This window comes from Ursus americanus, chromosome 34 (assembly GCF_024610735.1).
Source record: "Ursus americanus isolate L20-20 chromosome 34, mUrsAme1.1.p, whole genome shotgun sequence".
In the NCBI taxonomy this organism is placed as follows: domain Eukaryota; kingdom Metazoa; phylum Chordata; class Mammalia; order Carnivora; family Ursidae; genus Ursus; species Ursus americanus.
The window spans coordinates 22,385,124-22,398,229 of NC_142160.1; the positions used below are offsets into that span (position 1 = coordinate 22,385,124).

Here is a 13,106-nt window from a genome sequence, read left to right on the forward strand (position 1 = left end):
ACCAATGCAATCAATGGTGATTCAAAACATCTTTTTTTAAAACAGTAGTAGGTTGTGTGTGTGTGTGCATGCACATGTGTGTGCACCTGTGCACATGTGTCTCATATGTGCCTACCTTGTGCATGCGTGAGCACAGCCTGGTGCTCAGAGTGCACTTCCTGGAGGAAGTGATTTGCAGCTAAAACAGAAGGATAAGCAGGAGCTGGCTAGGCAGTGTGAGGGTTGGAAGGAGCGGAATGGGTGTCAGAGAAAAGGACTAACCCCTGAGGTCATGAGGATGGCCAGGACACGTCCTGAAATTTTTCTACAAAAGCCTCACTGTTTCTGGCTGTCCCACCCCAAGCCGGTCGACCCGATGCCCCGCTGGCCAAGAGGACATGGCTGTGCCGCAGCACCGCACGCCATGCGTTCATTCTTTTCTCCAGCCAGCTGCACAGGCCGGAAAAGACAAGTTCCAGAGGCAAGGTTTCATGCAGGCACATCCTAGAATTAAAGTTACTTCAGGGATGCTGCAGGAAAGCTGAAGGAAACACCCCAAAGGCCAAAGCAAGCGTGCTTTATTGAATTTACAATGCAGAAAATATTTGTAGTTCCTCAGACATTTGCATTGCTATAAAAATTACACTTTATGGTATAATTATTAATGGTTTGAAGAGAAATAAACAGTATAAACGAAATATGGCTGATACTATGAAAATGTAAACCATATAAATCAAAATCATGAAACAATTATTCAATACTCATAGGCCTACTTAATATATACATATGAAATTTCTTACACACATATACAATAAAAGCCCACAAAAGCCTTCACTCTGAAGCCTATCACTGTACAAATATGAAAATAAATCTTTATCTTTTAACCTCAATTTTATCTTCAGCAAGAGGGTTGTGTGACTTGGGTTTATGCAAATCACATTTGGTATTAAATAATCAAATGTCACATATGTCATATAAAGCAGCAAGTGGAAAAAATAAATTATGAAAATGCATGAGGCTAAAAGTTAACAGTGAAAAATGTCTCCTTATCCAACATTCTTTTCCATGATGAAATTAAAATATCATCCAATGTGTCAGGATACATAAAAAAAGAAAAAGGAGGACTGTGTAATTGTGACTTTAAAAGCCCTCAAAGGAAAAATTGAGTCAAGATGAGTTAGTTGCACAGGACTATGTGAATGTGTCACACTAAGTCTAGGTTAAAAACATTAATTTTTTTTTTTTATAAAAAATACACTTTGAGAATACCTTCCCTGAAATGAAATGTTGATGATAATGATTTCCCACCAATGCAGCTGAAAGAGCTTTTAAGTAGCTTTTCTTCAAAGAAGATTGCTCACCAGAGCTCTAAGTCTCTGATTTGGATTTCGTTGACAAACTATTTATCCAGGTTCAAATAAAGATGATTGCTTTGTCTACCCAAGGCACCTATGCAATCTCCAAATCAACTTGGGTGTACTAGCCATACAAGCCAGAGGCAAAAGCCACGGTGATGCTTCTGGATCAAAGATATGCTCTATGTACAAACTGTCAGACAAATACAGAGAGACACTTTGGGGGAAAATAAATAAAGGGAACACAGTAACACCTATACTAACACAGTTTCGTGCAACGGCACCAAACACCTGAACAAGTGTCCCATTATGTCAACATAATCCTTTCTAACGTTGTTTCCAAAGATGCCACAGAGGCAGCCAGCAGTGGCCAAATGTGCATCTCACGATGGCACAGAAATAACTACCCCCTACCCCCTTGTTTAGTTTGACAACACTCCACCAGCGAGGTGCTTTTTCCGGTCAAAAATGTAAATTTCTTTTCTGTGACCAAAGCCATTAAACAGAAATGTATGGTAGAGTTGCCAGGGATAGATTAAACTTTCCAGTAAAAAAAACTAGATGTCAATAGAGAAGGCATGCTTTATAAGCTCTTGATAATTTCAGTGTGTAACATATCTGGTCAGTTTTCATGTAAAAACAAAAAAAAAAAAAGCTAGGGAATGAAAGTTTTGATCATAAAAATCATAAGCAGGAGAAAAACTGCTCCATGGAATTGTTCTAATTCAACAAAAAGGAATATTAGCTTATATAATACAATGAATAAGTTACTATTTAAGGTTTTTTCAGCAGAGGACTTGGAACTTGGACCTATATGAACCAAGGTAAGTTCAAACTAATGGCTGGGGATAATTTAATTGGTTCAAGGCCACTCAGAACCAAAAGCCAAGGGGCGCCTGGGTGGCACAGTGGTTAAGCGTCTGCCTTCGGCTCAGGGCGTGATCCCAGCGTGATGGGATTGAGCCCACATCAGGCTCTTCTGTTATGAGCCTGCTTCTTCCTCTCCCACTCCCCCTGCTTGTGTTCCCTCTCTCACTGTCTCTATCTCTGTCGAATAAATAAATAAAATCTTAAAAAAAAAAAAAAAAGAACCCAAAGCCAAAAACCAAAAACCAGGCTTCTCTAGGGTCAAGTGTTGACTCCTTCAGCTGTTAGAGACATTTCAGTGGGGAAATCTGGGAGGCACTGCAGGTTCTAGAAGGAGAGCAAAACCCACCACGCTGGTGGTGAGGAGTCACTAGTCGCATTAAACAAAGGACTCTGACTCCCCATCCTAAGGACAACACCTCTTGTGAAGAGATGAGCTTCCCAAACTATACATAACATTTCTTTCACTGTTCATTTCAGGAAGTGAATGCTGGCAACTATGGAGTTCAGGGATTTGCACCGTATTGGAGGTTATGCTTGTAAATGATGGGAAGGTCTGAAACAAGCATGCATGTTCTCATTGGACAAAATGTTAAAGTACTAGTGTTTTTTTTTTTAAATGAGATATAATTCACATACCATAAACTTCACCTTTTAAAAATTCAGTGTTATTTCATATATTTACTAAGCTATGCACAGTATAATTCCAGAACATTCTCATCCCCCAAAGAAACCACATCCCTATTAGCAGTCACTCCAGCTCCTGCCTTTCCCCAGCCCATGGCCATGACTTGCTAGTATATATTTTTAAGAGTGACAACTTTCCTGGGCACTGTACTTTTACTAGTATGTGGCCTCCTACGTTTTCATTAGAATTTTTAACATGGAATTTAAACCATGGACTTTGTTGAGATGTCAGTACCTTGGGTTTTTTTTTCTTCTAACTTTTTGTCACAAAAATGTTTTTTCCTTTGTACATAAAAAAATAGATTTTTCTGTCTCCACTGGAGCCTACGACATCACCATGTTTTCTCAATTAAACGCTGTTATTTCAGAAATGAGAAAAATCAATACCCCAATATTTAAAAAAGTACGACTAACCAGAGTCCTTATTAACTGTGGGCTTCCACTCCTTACAGTGCACAGAATCCGAAAGGCTGAGGCCTGCAAGGCCAAGCTGCTCGTTTTGCAGATGAGGAAACAGATCCAACCTGGGCTGCTGACAGGTCTGAGGCCACAGGCTAGTTAACAGCAAAGCTAGGATGATAATCCCCTTTTACTAGTATTCTAGTATCAAAGATCTGAAAAAAAAAATGTTGTTCTAGGTTATCTACAAAGTCGGCTACTATGTGACTCTGTCAGGGAGTTCCTTCTACAGCGTTGATCTGAGCATGTGATTGACCATTTTTTTACACGTTATCTTTTGAGAGTCTGCAAGGACAAGACAAGTACCTTTAACCAGGGGGCCCCAATCATTGACTGAAACATAGCAAAGAGCCAGGGCTCCGGAAGGATTCCCACACTGTAACCTTCCACCCGGCCGCGTCTGGAGGATGCCTCCCTCTGTGAGGAGCAAACAAGTCACAGGCACTCAGTACTCTGGGACTGAAGACCCGACAGGCCAAGGGTGTCTGGGAGTTAACTACTGCAACAGTTCTTCATCTGGGTTGACTTTTTGGAACTGGTCCCCGTCAGATTGGTAATGGATTTGCTGTCATCTTCATCCGTTCTTTTTTTCACTTCCCTGGGGGAGGGGGAGGAGGGGAGGGAGGGAGAGAGAGACAGAGACCGAGAGAGACAAAGAGAGAGAGAATGCATTATTGAGGTATAAAACTAAACAACAGATGGTTCTGCAGAAACAAAACAACGCTGCTGAGCGCATGCTGTTTGCCACTCAGACTCTGTTCTGAATGTTTTATAGGTATTGACTGTCTTAGTCCTCACAAGGGCCATGTGAATTTGTTGGGCCCTGTTTTATATGGGAGGAAGCAAAGGCAAAAAAAAAAAAAAAGGTTAACAAATTTCCCTTCGGTTATATGGCTGGAGAAGCCGCAGAGCCAGGCCTGGCACCACGCCTGCTCTCTGAGCACCAGGCCGCGCTCATGCATGTGCAAGGCAGGCACACGAGAGACACACGTGCACAGGTGCACACACACGCACGCACACACACAACCTACACTTGCTCTCTCCTGTGGTTTCACATGCTTTACAGTCTGCCACACGCACAGCTCACTCCTCAGCACTCTGGACCTGGCTTCCTTCCGTTCCTGACTAGTGCTTGCTGACCTTAACAAAAGCAACGATGACTTTAAAACCACTCTTAAATTATACATGATCATGGAGATAATGATGAATGGTTAAAATCCAGAAAAAAAAAATCTTCCTTTTGCCTCTTCTTAACTTGCTTTTAGAATTAACAGCTAGAGGCTACAATGACAGAAGATTGCTAAGATCCTGTGAAAACCTCCTAGGGTTAGTATCCTTCCAAGTGTATTCCGGGGATGCCTGTGAAGATGCAGACCCTGAAGTCCCACCTTAGACAAGACCCCTAATGGCAATCTTGACTGTGACAGCTCATCCCCAAGAGGCCCCCAAACAATTCCCCCTTCTCCATCAGTGCCCAGGGCGCCCTGTCAAGACTGAGGAGCTCCCACCATGGGCTCTCCCTCCACAGTACTGGCTCTGTGACCGCTTAGATCAGCAGAATGCAGAGGAAATGGTGGGCTGGGACTCCAAGCCAGGTGTTAAAGAGGCCGCCCTCGGCTGCCAGAGCTCCTCAGTGGAGAGGGCCAGCAGAGCGGCCCTGCGATGAGCAGCCAGAAGGACCCTGGTGGCAGACACCCAGCCTGAGCCATAGCCCCGCGGCCATCTGACTGCGAATGCGCGAGACAGCCCAAGCAAGAACAGTCGAGGGACCTTCCAGCTGAGATCCAGCCAATTCTCGTAATTTCAAGAAATCAAAAAGTGGTAGCTGTTTTAGGCAGCCATGTTTTGGTTTATTACAGAGCAGCAGATAACTGAAACTACTAAGAACTAGCATATTCCTAGTACAGCAATGTTGTTGAATCGAAATATAATGTAATCCACATGACATCTTAAATTTTTTTGTAGCCACGTTAAAAAATGTAAAAAGAAAGAGGTAAATTTAATTTTATTAATATATTTTAACTCAGTGTAGCAAATATATTATCATTTTAGCATGTTATCAATAAAAATAATAATGAAGTATTTTACAATTTTTATACTGTCTTCAAAAGCTAGTACGTACTCAGTACCTACGGCACATCTCAGTTTGGGTTCCCCACACTTTAGGTGGCTCAAGGCTACCAGACTGGTCAGCACGACTCCAGGCGGTGCTGATATGTGCTAACTTCTGAAAAACCACTATACTGTGTGTTGGGAAGAAGACATCTCAGCAGAAGAAAAAAAAGAGGGAGAAAGTAATTCTTGCTGAAGGCCAGCTAATAAATGCTACACTATCTGTTTTCACGTTTTTCTTATTTAATGCACATAAACAATCACCCAACATAAATACACACACAACACTGACAGGTGACAGGTGAGCATTACTGTCCTCACATCACAGATGAGGAAACAAAGACTCAGGAAAAGAAGGAAGTTACATGATCCAACCTAGAATACCCCGGAAGACTCATTTCGGACTCCTGACCTCCAGACCTGGAGCATGACCCAAGCACATTGCTTACGTGACTACGTTTGTGGGAATTTGTTACAGCAACAACCGAAAACTAATACAACTTCCATCTGCATCATCTCAGACATTGGGTTGTTCAACAAATGCCCAATTGATGCCAAACTCTGGGACCCTCTATTAGTGACCGCTGAGGGAGAGACAGAAGCTAAACAAATCCTTACAAGGTCCCGAGAGAGCTGCTAACACACACGCACGGTGGGACGCAGGAGTACAAAGGGTACACCAGTCGTGCTGGTCTGCAGGGAAGGACGGCGTTGTGGGGCTGGAGCTTCATGGACACTCTGACACTGCAGCCTCTTGAAAGAACAGGGACTGACCTTCACTTAATGAGGAAAGGAGATTCCAGGAGCAAGGAACAGCATGCATAAAGGCAAGGAGACATAAAAGAGCTTGGCCACAACGAGAAATAAAGTTTGCTGTGCCTAAGGATCATCTCTTTTGGGAAGCAAGATAAGAGATGCAACATCTGGAAAGGTAGGTGAGACCAGGCTGTGAGGGTTTGGACATGTTGGATACAATCACACCTCTGGAATTTCCTCTTGTTGATGGACAGGGATGTGGTTATGGAATTTTTAAAAGGGGTGGAGGTTAAAAATACAGAAATTGGAGAAGTCAGCAGCTAGACAGTTCTAGAAACCCTTGGGATAGAAGGCATCAGGCAGAGAGAGAGTGAAGAAGAAGAGAACGTGGAATGTGATCCAGAGATTGCCAACACTGAAGTGGCAAGCCGATACCTCAGAGTGGTAGCGACAAATCCCAATGTTTGCCACTTGAGCAGGTTGATTAAGCTTTCTACTCCTCCACTTTCTTATCTGTACAATGGGTATAATAATCATAGCACCTTCACAGGACAACTCACATCTCTCCCTTTCAGGCGGTCCAATGGCCTCTATCAGCTACAATCATCTGGCTGGCTGGTAGAGTGGTTTCTCTTTTTTCCCCTCTCATTAAATTACATGGCCTGCAAGTATTTATTTCCTCGATATCACTACTGAACCATGTATGGGGTCTCCACGGGCCGAGTGCTCCCAATAATGTAGGCATTTTATTGAACCTGAAAGCAAATATTAAGGAGGAAAAATATGTACCCACGTTGTTCATCTGGCCTTCAGTTTCTTTAATCCACCGTAAGTGCAGGCATGTCCCATGTCAAAGAAATCAGACAGATATTCAAATACCTACCACTGGTTTAAGGCTGGGAAGACTAGACTATCCCCCAAACTACCAGATGCTTGACAGCTGCATGTTAGTTGACTCTGTCTCACGGGCAGATTTACTCCCAACAGCTCCTGGGCTGAACGGATACATCAGCCTGAGCTTTTTTTGTTTTGTTTTGTTTTTCAAATCTCAGACCATTGATCTCAGACCACTGGAATTTGAACCTAGTGCAAAATGTGTAAAGCTTGTGGTTCTGGTGATGGCAAATTCACTTGCCAATGGACAATGATTGTGATAAATGTCCTGTCAGCACTACGGGGAAATTGCATTTCTAGGAGATACTCTTCTTGGGATTGAGAGGTTTCCAGAAAAAGCAGTACTCGTAGTTAAGGGTGTTAAACAAACATTCACGGCCTCCCTTCAAAACAGAATTCTGTTTCAGACAGTGCAAATCCATAAACTCGTCCAGTTTATGTTTTATGACATGACACAGTGTGAAAATGGGCCGTGATGGGAATTGTCTTACGAGACCTAATCGAGAACGTAACATGTTTTACATTATACGTAACTTTCTAAAGGATGTAAAACTTTTTTTTAACGATTTATTTATTTGAAAGAGAGAGAGACAGCGAGAGAGAGAGGGAGAGAGAGAGAGAGAGAGCATGAGCAGTGGAGAGAGGGGAGAGGGAGAAGCAGGGAGCCCGACATGGGGCTCGATCCCAGAACCTGGGATCATGACCTGAGCCAAAGGCAGACACTTAACTGACTGAGCCACCCAGGTGCCCCAGGATGTAAAACTTTTAAAAATGATAATTTCACCTGTGGCAACTCTACCATTTCCATGTAAGACTTAGGCACTTTAACAAGCAAATCTGAAGGCAGGATATAAAGCAAATTAAAGTCTTTAAATATTCGCTTCATTTATAATTTTCATATTTAACACATCACTAATGTAACAAAACCAGAGACCTCACACCAGGCCATAATGCAATAACAACGATAAAATAACTCCTTGATGAGTGAGTCCCAAGGGGTGGCCTCGTGGTCAAAAGGCCTCTCCATGCAGGTGTGGTGAGTCAAGAAGCACAAGGCTGTGTGGGAGCTGCACTGAAAACAGGGCGCCCGGCAGGAGCAGGTGGGGAGAAAGGCACAGGCGACTCACAGCCTCTCCCACCTTTATGATACAATAAAGAGAATCAATTCGGCACTCTGGGTGTGACCGTGCTGATTTGGAGTCATCGGACTTTAATATGACCCCGTAAGACAATTCAGCATTAAACGGCGACTGGTATTCCGTGGAGTACCGGCGGTTCTATGTAGAACCACAGACTGGCAGAACTAGAGAGGACCTTGGGGGTCGCGTTCTCTAGCTCCCTCCCTCATTTTACAGATTAGAGGTAGGAGGGAGGCAGGGACTCATCCGACTCCACAGCTGTTTGAGGGGAGATTTAAGATTGCACTTTGAACCTCCTGACATCACAGACCTCCATGAAGCGGGGCAGGAGGCCAACAGCCTCACAGGGGGCCTGGCATGCAGCATTTTCTGCTGGGCTGGAGTAGCAAGCCCGCACCCCACTGCCAAAGCTAGGATGCCATCCTTCCCCCCCCCCCCCCACCACTCGGGTTCAGCCTCGGGCCCAGTGATGCTTTAAAGACAGGCAAGCCCTCCCCACACCCATCTAGCCCAGCAAGCACATCACCTCCATCCAGGAATCCCCAGGTACATTCAGCGAAACACCAGTACCAACACCTGAGAAAGCAGAAACACCTACCGATTCAGCAGTGATTCTACCCTCAGTGAATTTCACCGAATCCCGCCTCCCCAACCTCTGCTGAATGAGCCTTCCTTGGCCAAAATGGCCGGCAGCCCCTTCATACCCACAGGTGCATGGAATCAATTTCACCCAGCTTATGAAGGTTTTGCTTGGGCTCTTGTTTGACGAATGTGATACGAGCCCATGATTCTCCTATTAATCACGGGCAGAAAACCATGTCATTCCCTTGAATCTGTACATGCTTAAATGTCTACCTTTCTTCTACCTGTTCTAGGTCACACTCAAAGTTGGCACTGTATGCTTCGCACGAAAATGATTTCCAGTGTGATGGGGGCAGGTGGTCTCTCTCTGACTGATACCAAAGGAGATAATATTCAAAGACTCTGAGTTCAACCCCAAGGCATCTGCTAAGCCCTGCCACAGACTAATGCCAAGCAGGCCATTTAAAGTCCTGGGGCCCATTTCCTGATTTTTCAAGTGAGGGCAAGGAGCTCGCCCAAGCCCCAGTCTAAGAAGCTAGTAAGCACTATCAACACCAAGTCATCGAGAGAAAAGCTGCATTGAAAACACTGCAATGTATTTTACTTGTCAGTGTATATGAGCAGAAGAGGCCAACAAAAGCTAAGATTCTTTTTTTTTTTTTTTAAAGATTTTATTTATTTATTTGACAGAGAGAGAGACAGCCAGCGAGAGAGGGAACACAAGCAGGGGGAGTGGGAGAGGAAGAAGCAGGCTCCCAGCAGAGAAGCCTAATGCGGGGCTCGATCCCAGAACACAAGGATCACGCCCTGAGCCAAAGGCAGACGCTTAACGACTGAGCCACCCAGGTGCCCCTAAAGCTAAGATTCTTATAAAATTTCACAAATGATCAGGACAAAAACTACACACTCAAAATTATGGCTTCGCTTTGTCAGCAACTAGAGTTCATTGGCCTGGATTTTGTTCATGCTAATTTTCTGTCTTTTCTTGTCTTTTCTTTTTTCTTTTTTTCCTTTCCTTTCTTTTTTCTTTTGGATATTTAATCTCTTCAGGCCAGTAAAGAATCATCTTTTCATTTGTGGCAGAAAACTAGGCAGAAGACATAAATCTAACAGATAAAGTTGTGATTTCCTAAAAATCAAATTTACTCCCACGATGAAAAAACACATTTATATCCAAGTTCCTCAAGGATGTAATTTTCATTCCAATCTACATCCCAAAATGTTATTTATTATTAACACCACTGCCTGAGCTTAATAATTACCTGAGTAATTATTTTAATAAAGTGCTTCCAACTGGCATGATATACAATTTGCTTTGTTGAGTTGTTTTTTTTTTTCCCCTTTACCCCAGAAAATGTCATAATAGACAGTTAATTTCATAATAGTCTCTTGTGTTTAAAATCTGGTTCCTGGAAATGATTCATACAAGTCAACTATTAGCTTTGTGGTGACATTTTGCAGAAATGTCAACGACACCTCAGAAGCACCTGCTTTGTTTGGCGGTAAAGGTACTTTGCCAACGTTCACAGTGAACAAGCAGCACTACGGGTTTTTATAAAATCCGTGTTCAATTGTTTCTCTAACCACTACTGAAATACAGGACAGTGTTTCCCAATGTAAACTCATGTTATAGTCCAGAAATTTGACATATGCACCAACCATGCGAAAATTCAACCCCGCTTTCAAGTTTTCCAAATATAAGACAACACTTTACCGAGCAAGATGGAGAACAGCTTCCACTATGTTCGAGCCGTCTTTGGCACTGGTCTCGCAGAATAATGCCCCATAGGTCTGTAGAAAAGAAATACACACAATTAAACGAATTTTAGCTTCAAAAACCAACAAAAAATTAAACATTTTCTCCTGTTGAGTATGCTAATAGCTAAGAAATTGGATTCAGTTTCAATACTTTAAAATATAGTGACTTTGAATTTTTCCAGACACAGCACCTAGTCAGGGGATTTTTATTTTGCCTTAAAAGTAAGCACAATACACAATTTCATGTTTTAAGGTTCTTATTCCCCACAGTCCTACCGGTTGCTACAAACGTTCTCTATCAGATAATCTGAGAGGTAAAAATGATAGCTTAAGGTAACCACTCATGAATTATATGTCCATCAAAAGTATGTCTCCTTTGGGCCGGCAGCTAACCCGCATCCCTTCACACTATCATCTTTTCCTATCAAGATTCAGCAACCTCCGTGTTGCTAAAACCCATGGACACTATCTGCTCTATTATTCTACCTCCCAGCAGTTATGTATATGACCGCTGATCATATCACTCTCCTGCTTCAAAGCTTTCAGTGCTTCCCGTTCCTCTTCAAGTAATGCTCAAATGCTTCCCCACGGCCAAGGCCTTGCGTCCGTGTGGTCCCGGCCCACCTCCTAGCTTTACCTGCCACCCTCCTCCCTAGCTCAAAATGCTCTGGTTACTCTGACCTTCCCTTTGTTTCTCCAATGTTCCAAATTCCCTCCCACCTCATGATCTTTGCATCTGCTGTTCCCATTACCTGGGTTATGCCCCTCCCCCATCAACTCCCTTCTCCAGGCTGACTCCTACCTACTACCTTTTGAATTTTTCCGTAATCCTCCCCCGAAGTTAAGATTCAGTGTGGTCTAAGCCTGACGTGTCCCTGGTAGGTCTTGCTATTAGGAAACCTCACAGCCCTCTGTGTTTTTCCTGCACTGCACTTGCCACAGTTGTAACTGATAAAGTTCTTTTTGTGTGTCTCCACCTGGAGACAATGTCCCTTGGGGAAGGAGAATTGCGTGTGCCGTGGGCCTGAGTGTGGGTGACACAATCCTGTGTGGGATAAGGGGAGCATGTCATGGCCGCTCTGGAACATGGAGAGAGAGAGTGAAACAAGGGAGAAAGACTCCACAGTGGGACCTTTACCCATGAGCCCCTGAATCCACAGAAAATCTATAAAAATCTTACAATGAATGCGCATGAATTTCTAGTGGAAACGGGTAGTGCTGCTGCTGAGTTCTATGGCTAGGATGTTATGGGGTGACACGGAGGCTGCCTCTGAGGGTACAGGGAGGTAGGGGTCACGAGATACGTAACTGAGCAAACCTTGGGAACTCAGAAATCCTGACAAGGGGATACACCTGGCGTGTGGCCAGGAATTACGCGGTAAGGGGGTTGTGGGACAATGTGGCACACGGACTACATACGTTGCATGTGTATCTCCCCCAGAAATGAACTACATGGAGACAAGGGCTGTCTGCTGTGTGCTCTATTCTCTCCTCAGCACACAAAGAAGTGCAGATGATTAAACGTGTTGAATGAATCTCTTCTGTGTTTCACTGCCTAGTTTTGATGTTTAGCATGTTTGGTCCCTAATTCTAAAATTTAAATAAGAAAGATTTTCCGACTTAAAACAGTGACACTGAAACTTTTTACAGTTCATGTGCACGTGCCACAGCGCAGTCTCTCTGTGCCCCGACGTGGACGACAGAGGCAGCGGTCTCAGATAGGACCGCGATGGTGTGGACTGACCCGACCCCAGGTGCCCCTGATGCCTGGATCGGGAAAGGTCCTACAGGGGCCCTGGAGCGTTCTCACACACTGGTGATACTGGGAGAATAAACACTGTCCCCAGTAATAAACTGGATAGAAATGAGTTTCATCCTCTATACAAGCCCATAACCAAACATAATTTTAGACTATTTGACTAAGCACAAATCTTAGAGAAAAAAAACCAAGTTTCCAAATTCTCTTCCTCCCAGGTAACACACTGCCCTTTGGCACAACAACCCTCTGGAAATAAACCAAGTTTTCTACACAAGACACCCATTCTTTTGCCTTGACGTGGATTCCAGAACTAGAGGAGTCCAGGAACTGGCTGAGGGTGAGGAGGAAGGCAGGATAATTCTGGCTCCTCTTTGCCAACATTCTTCAACGAGAGAAAATGACCAAGTGATCATTTTACCTCCATGACAGGTTTAATCCTTGGTACAATTACTTATATTCATTAAAGTGTGTGTGGAGGGGGTGGAGGGGTGGGGGGACACCTGGGTGGCTTAGTCGGTTAAGTGTCTGCCTTTGCTCAGGTCCTGGGATCAAGCCCCGTATCCAGCTCCCTGCTTAGCCAGGGAGCCTGCTTCTCCCTCTCCCTCTGCCCCTCCCCCAGCTCATGCTCACTCGTGCTCCTTCTCTCTCTCCAATAAATAAATTTTATAAAAATAAAAAAATAAAGTGCAGGGGGGCACTGGGAGTTGTGCCTGAGAAGAAGGCCAGGAGCCCCATTGAAGAGGGTAGAGGTTTGCCAAA

The 13,106-nt window shown here is 43.9% G+C and overlaps 1 protein-coding gene across 2 annotated transcripts in view; it reads right to left on the reverse strand.

The window, feature by feature from the left end:
* Positions 1-540: 540 nt before the first annotated feature.
* The window catches only part of RASEF (RAS and EF-hand domain containing), an 87,146-nt gene continuing 74,580 nt past the window's right edge, over positions 541-13,106 (reverse strand). For both annotated transcript variants that reach the window (XM_087858891.1, XM_087858890.1), the window contains 2 exons: positions 10,545-10,621; positions 541-3,945 (listed from right to left, as the gene is read on the reverse strand). In XM_087858891.1, the coding sequence (XP_087715017.1) occupies positions 3,840-3,945; positions 10,545-10,621 (183 nt within the window). In that variant the 3' untranslated portion in view covers positions 541-3,839. The remainder of the gene's footprint in view (positions 3,946-10,544; positions 10,622-13,106) is intronic.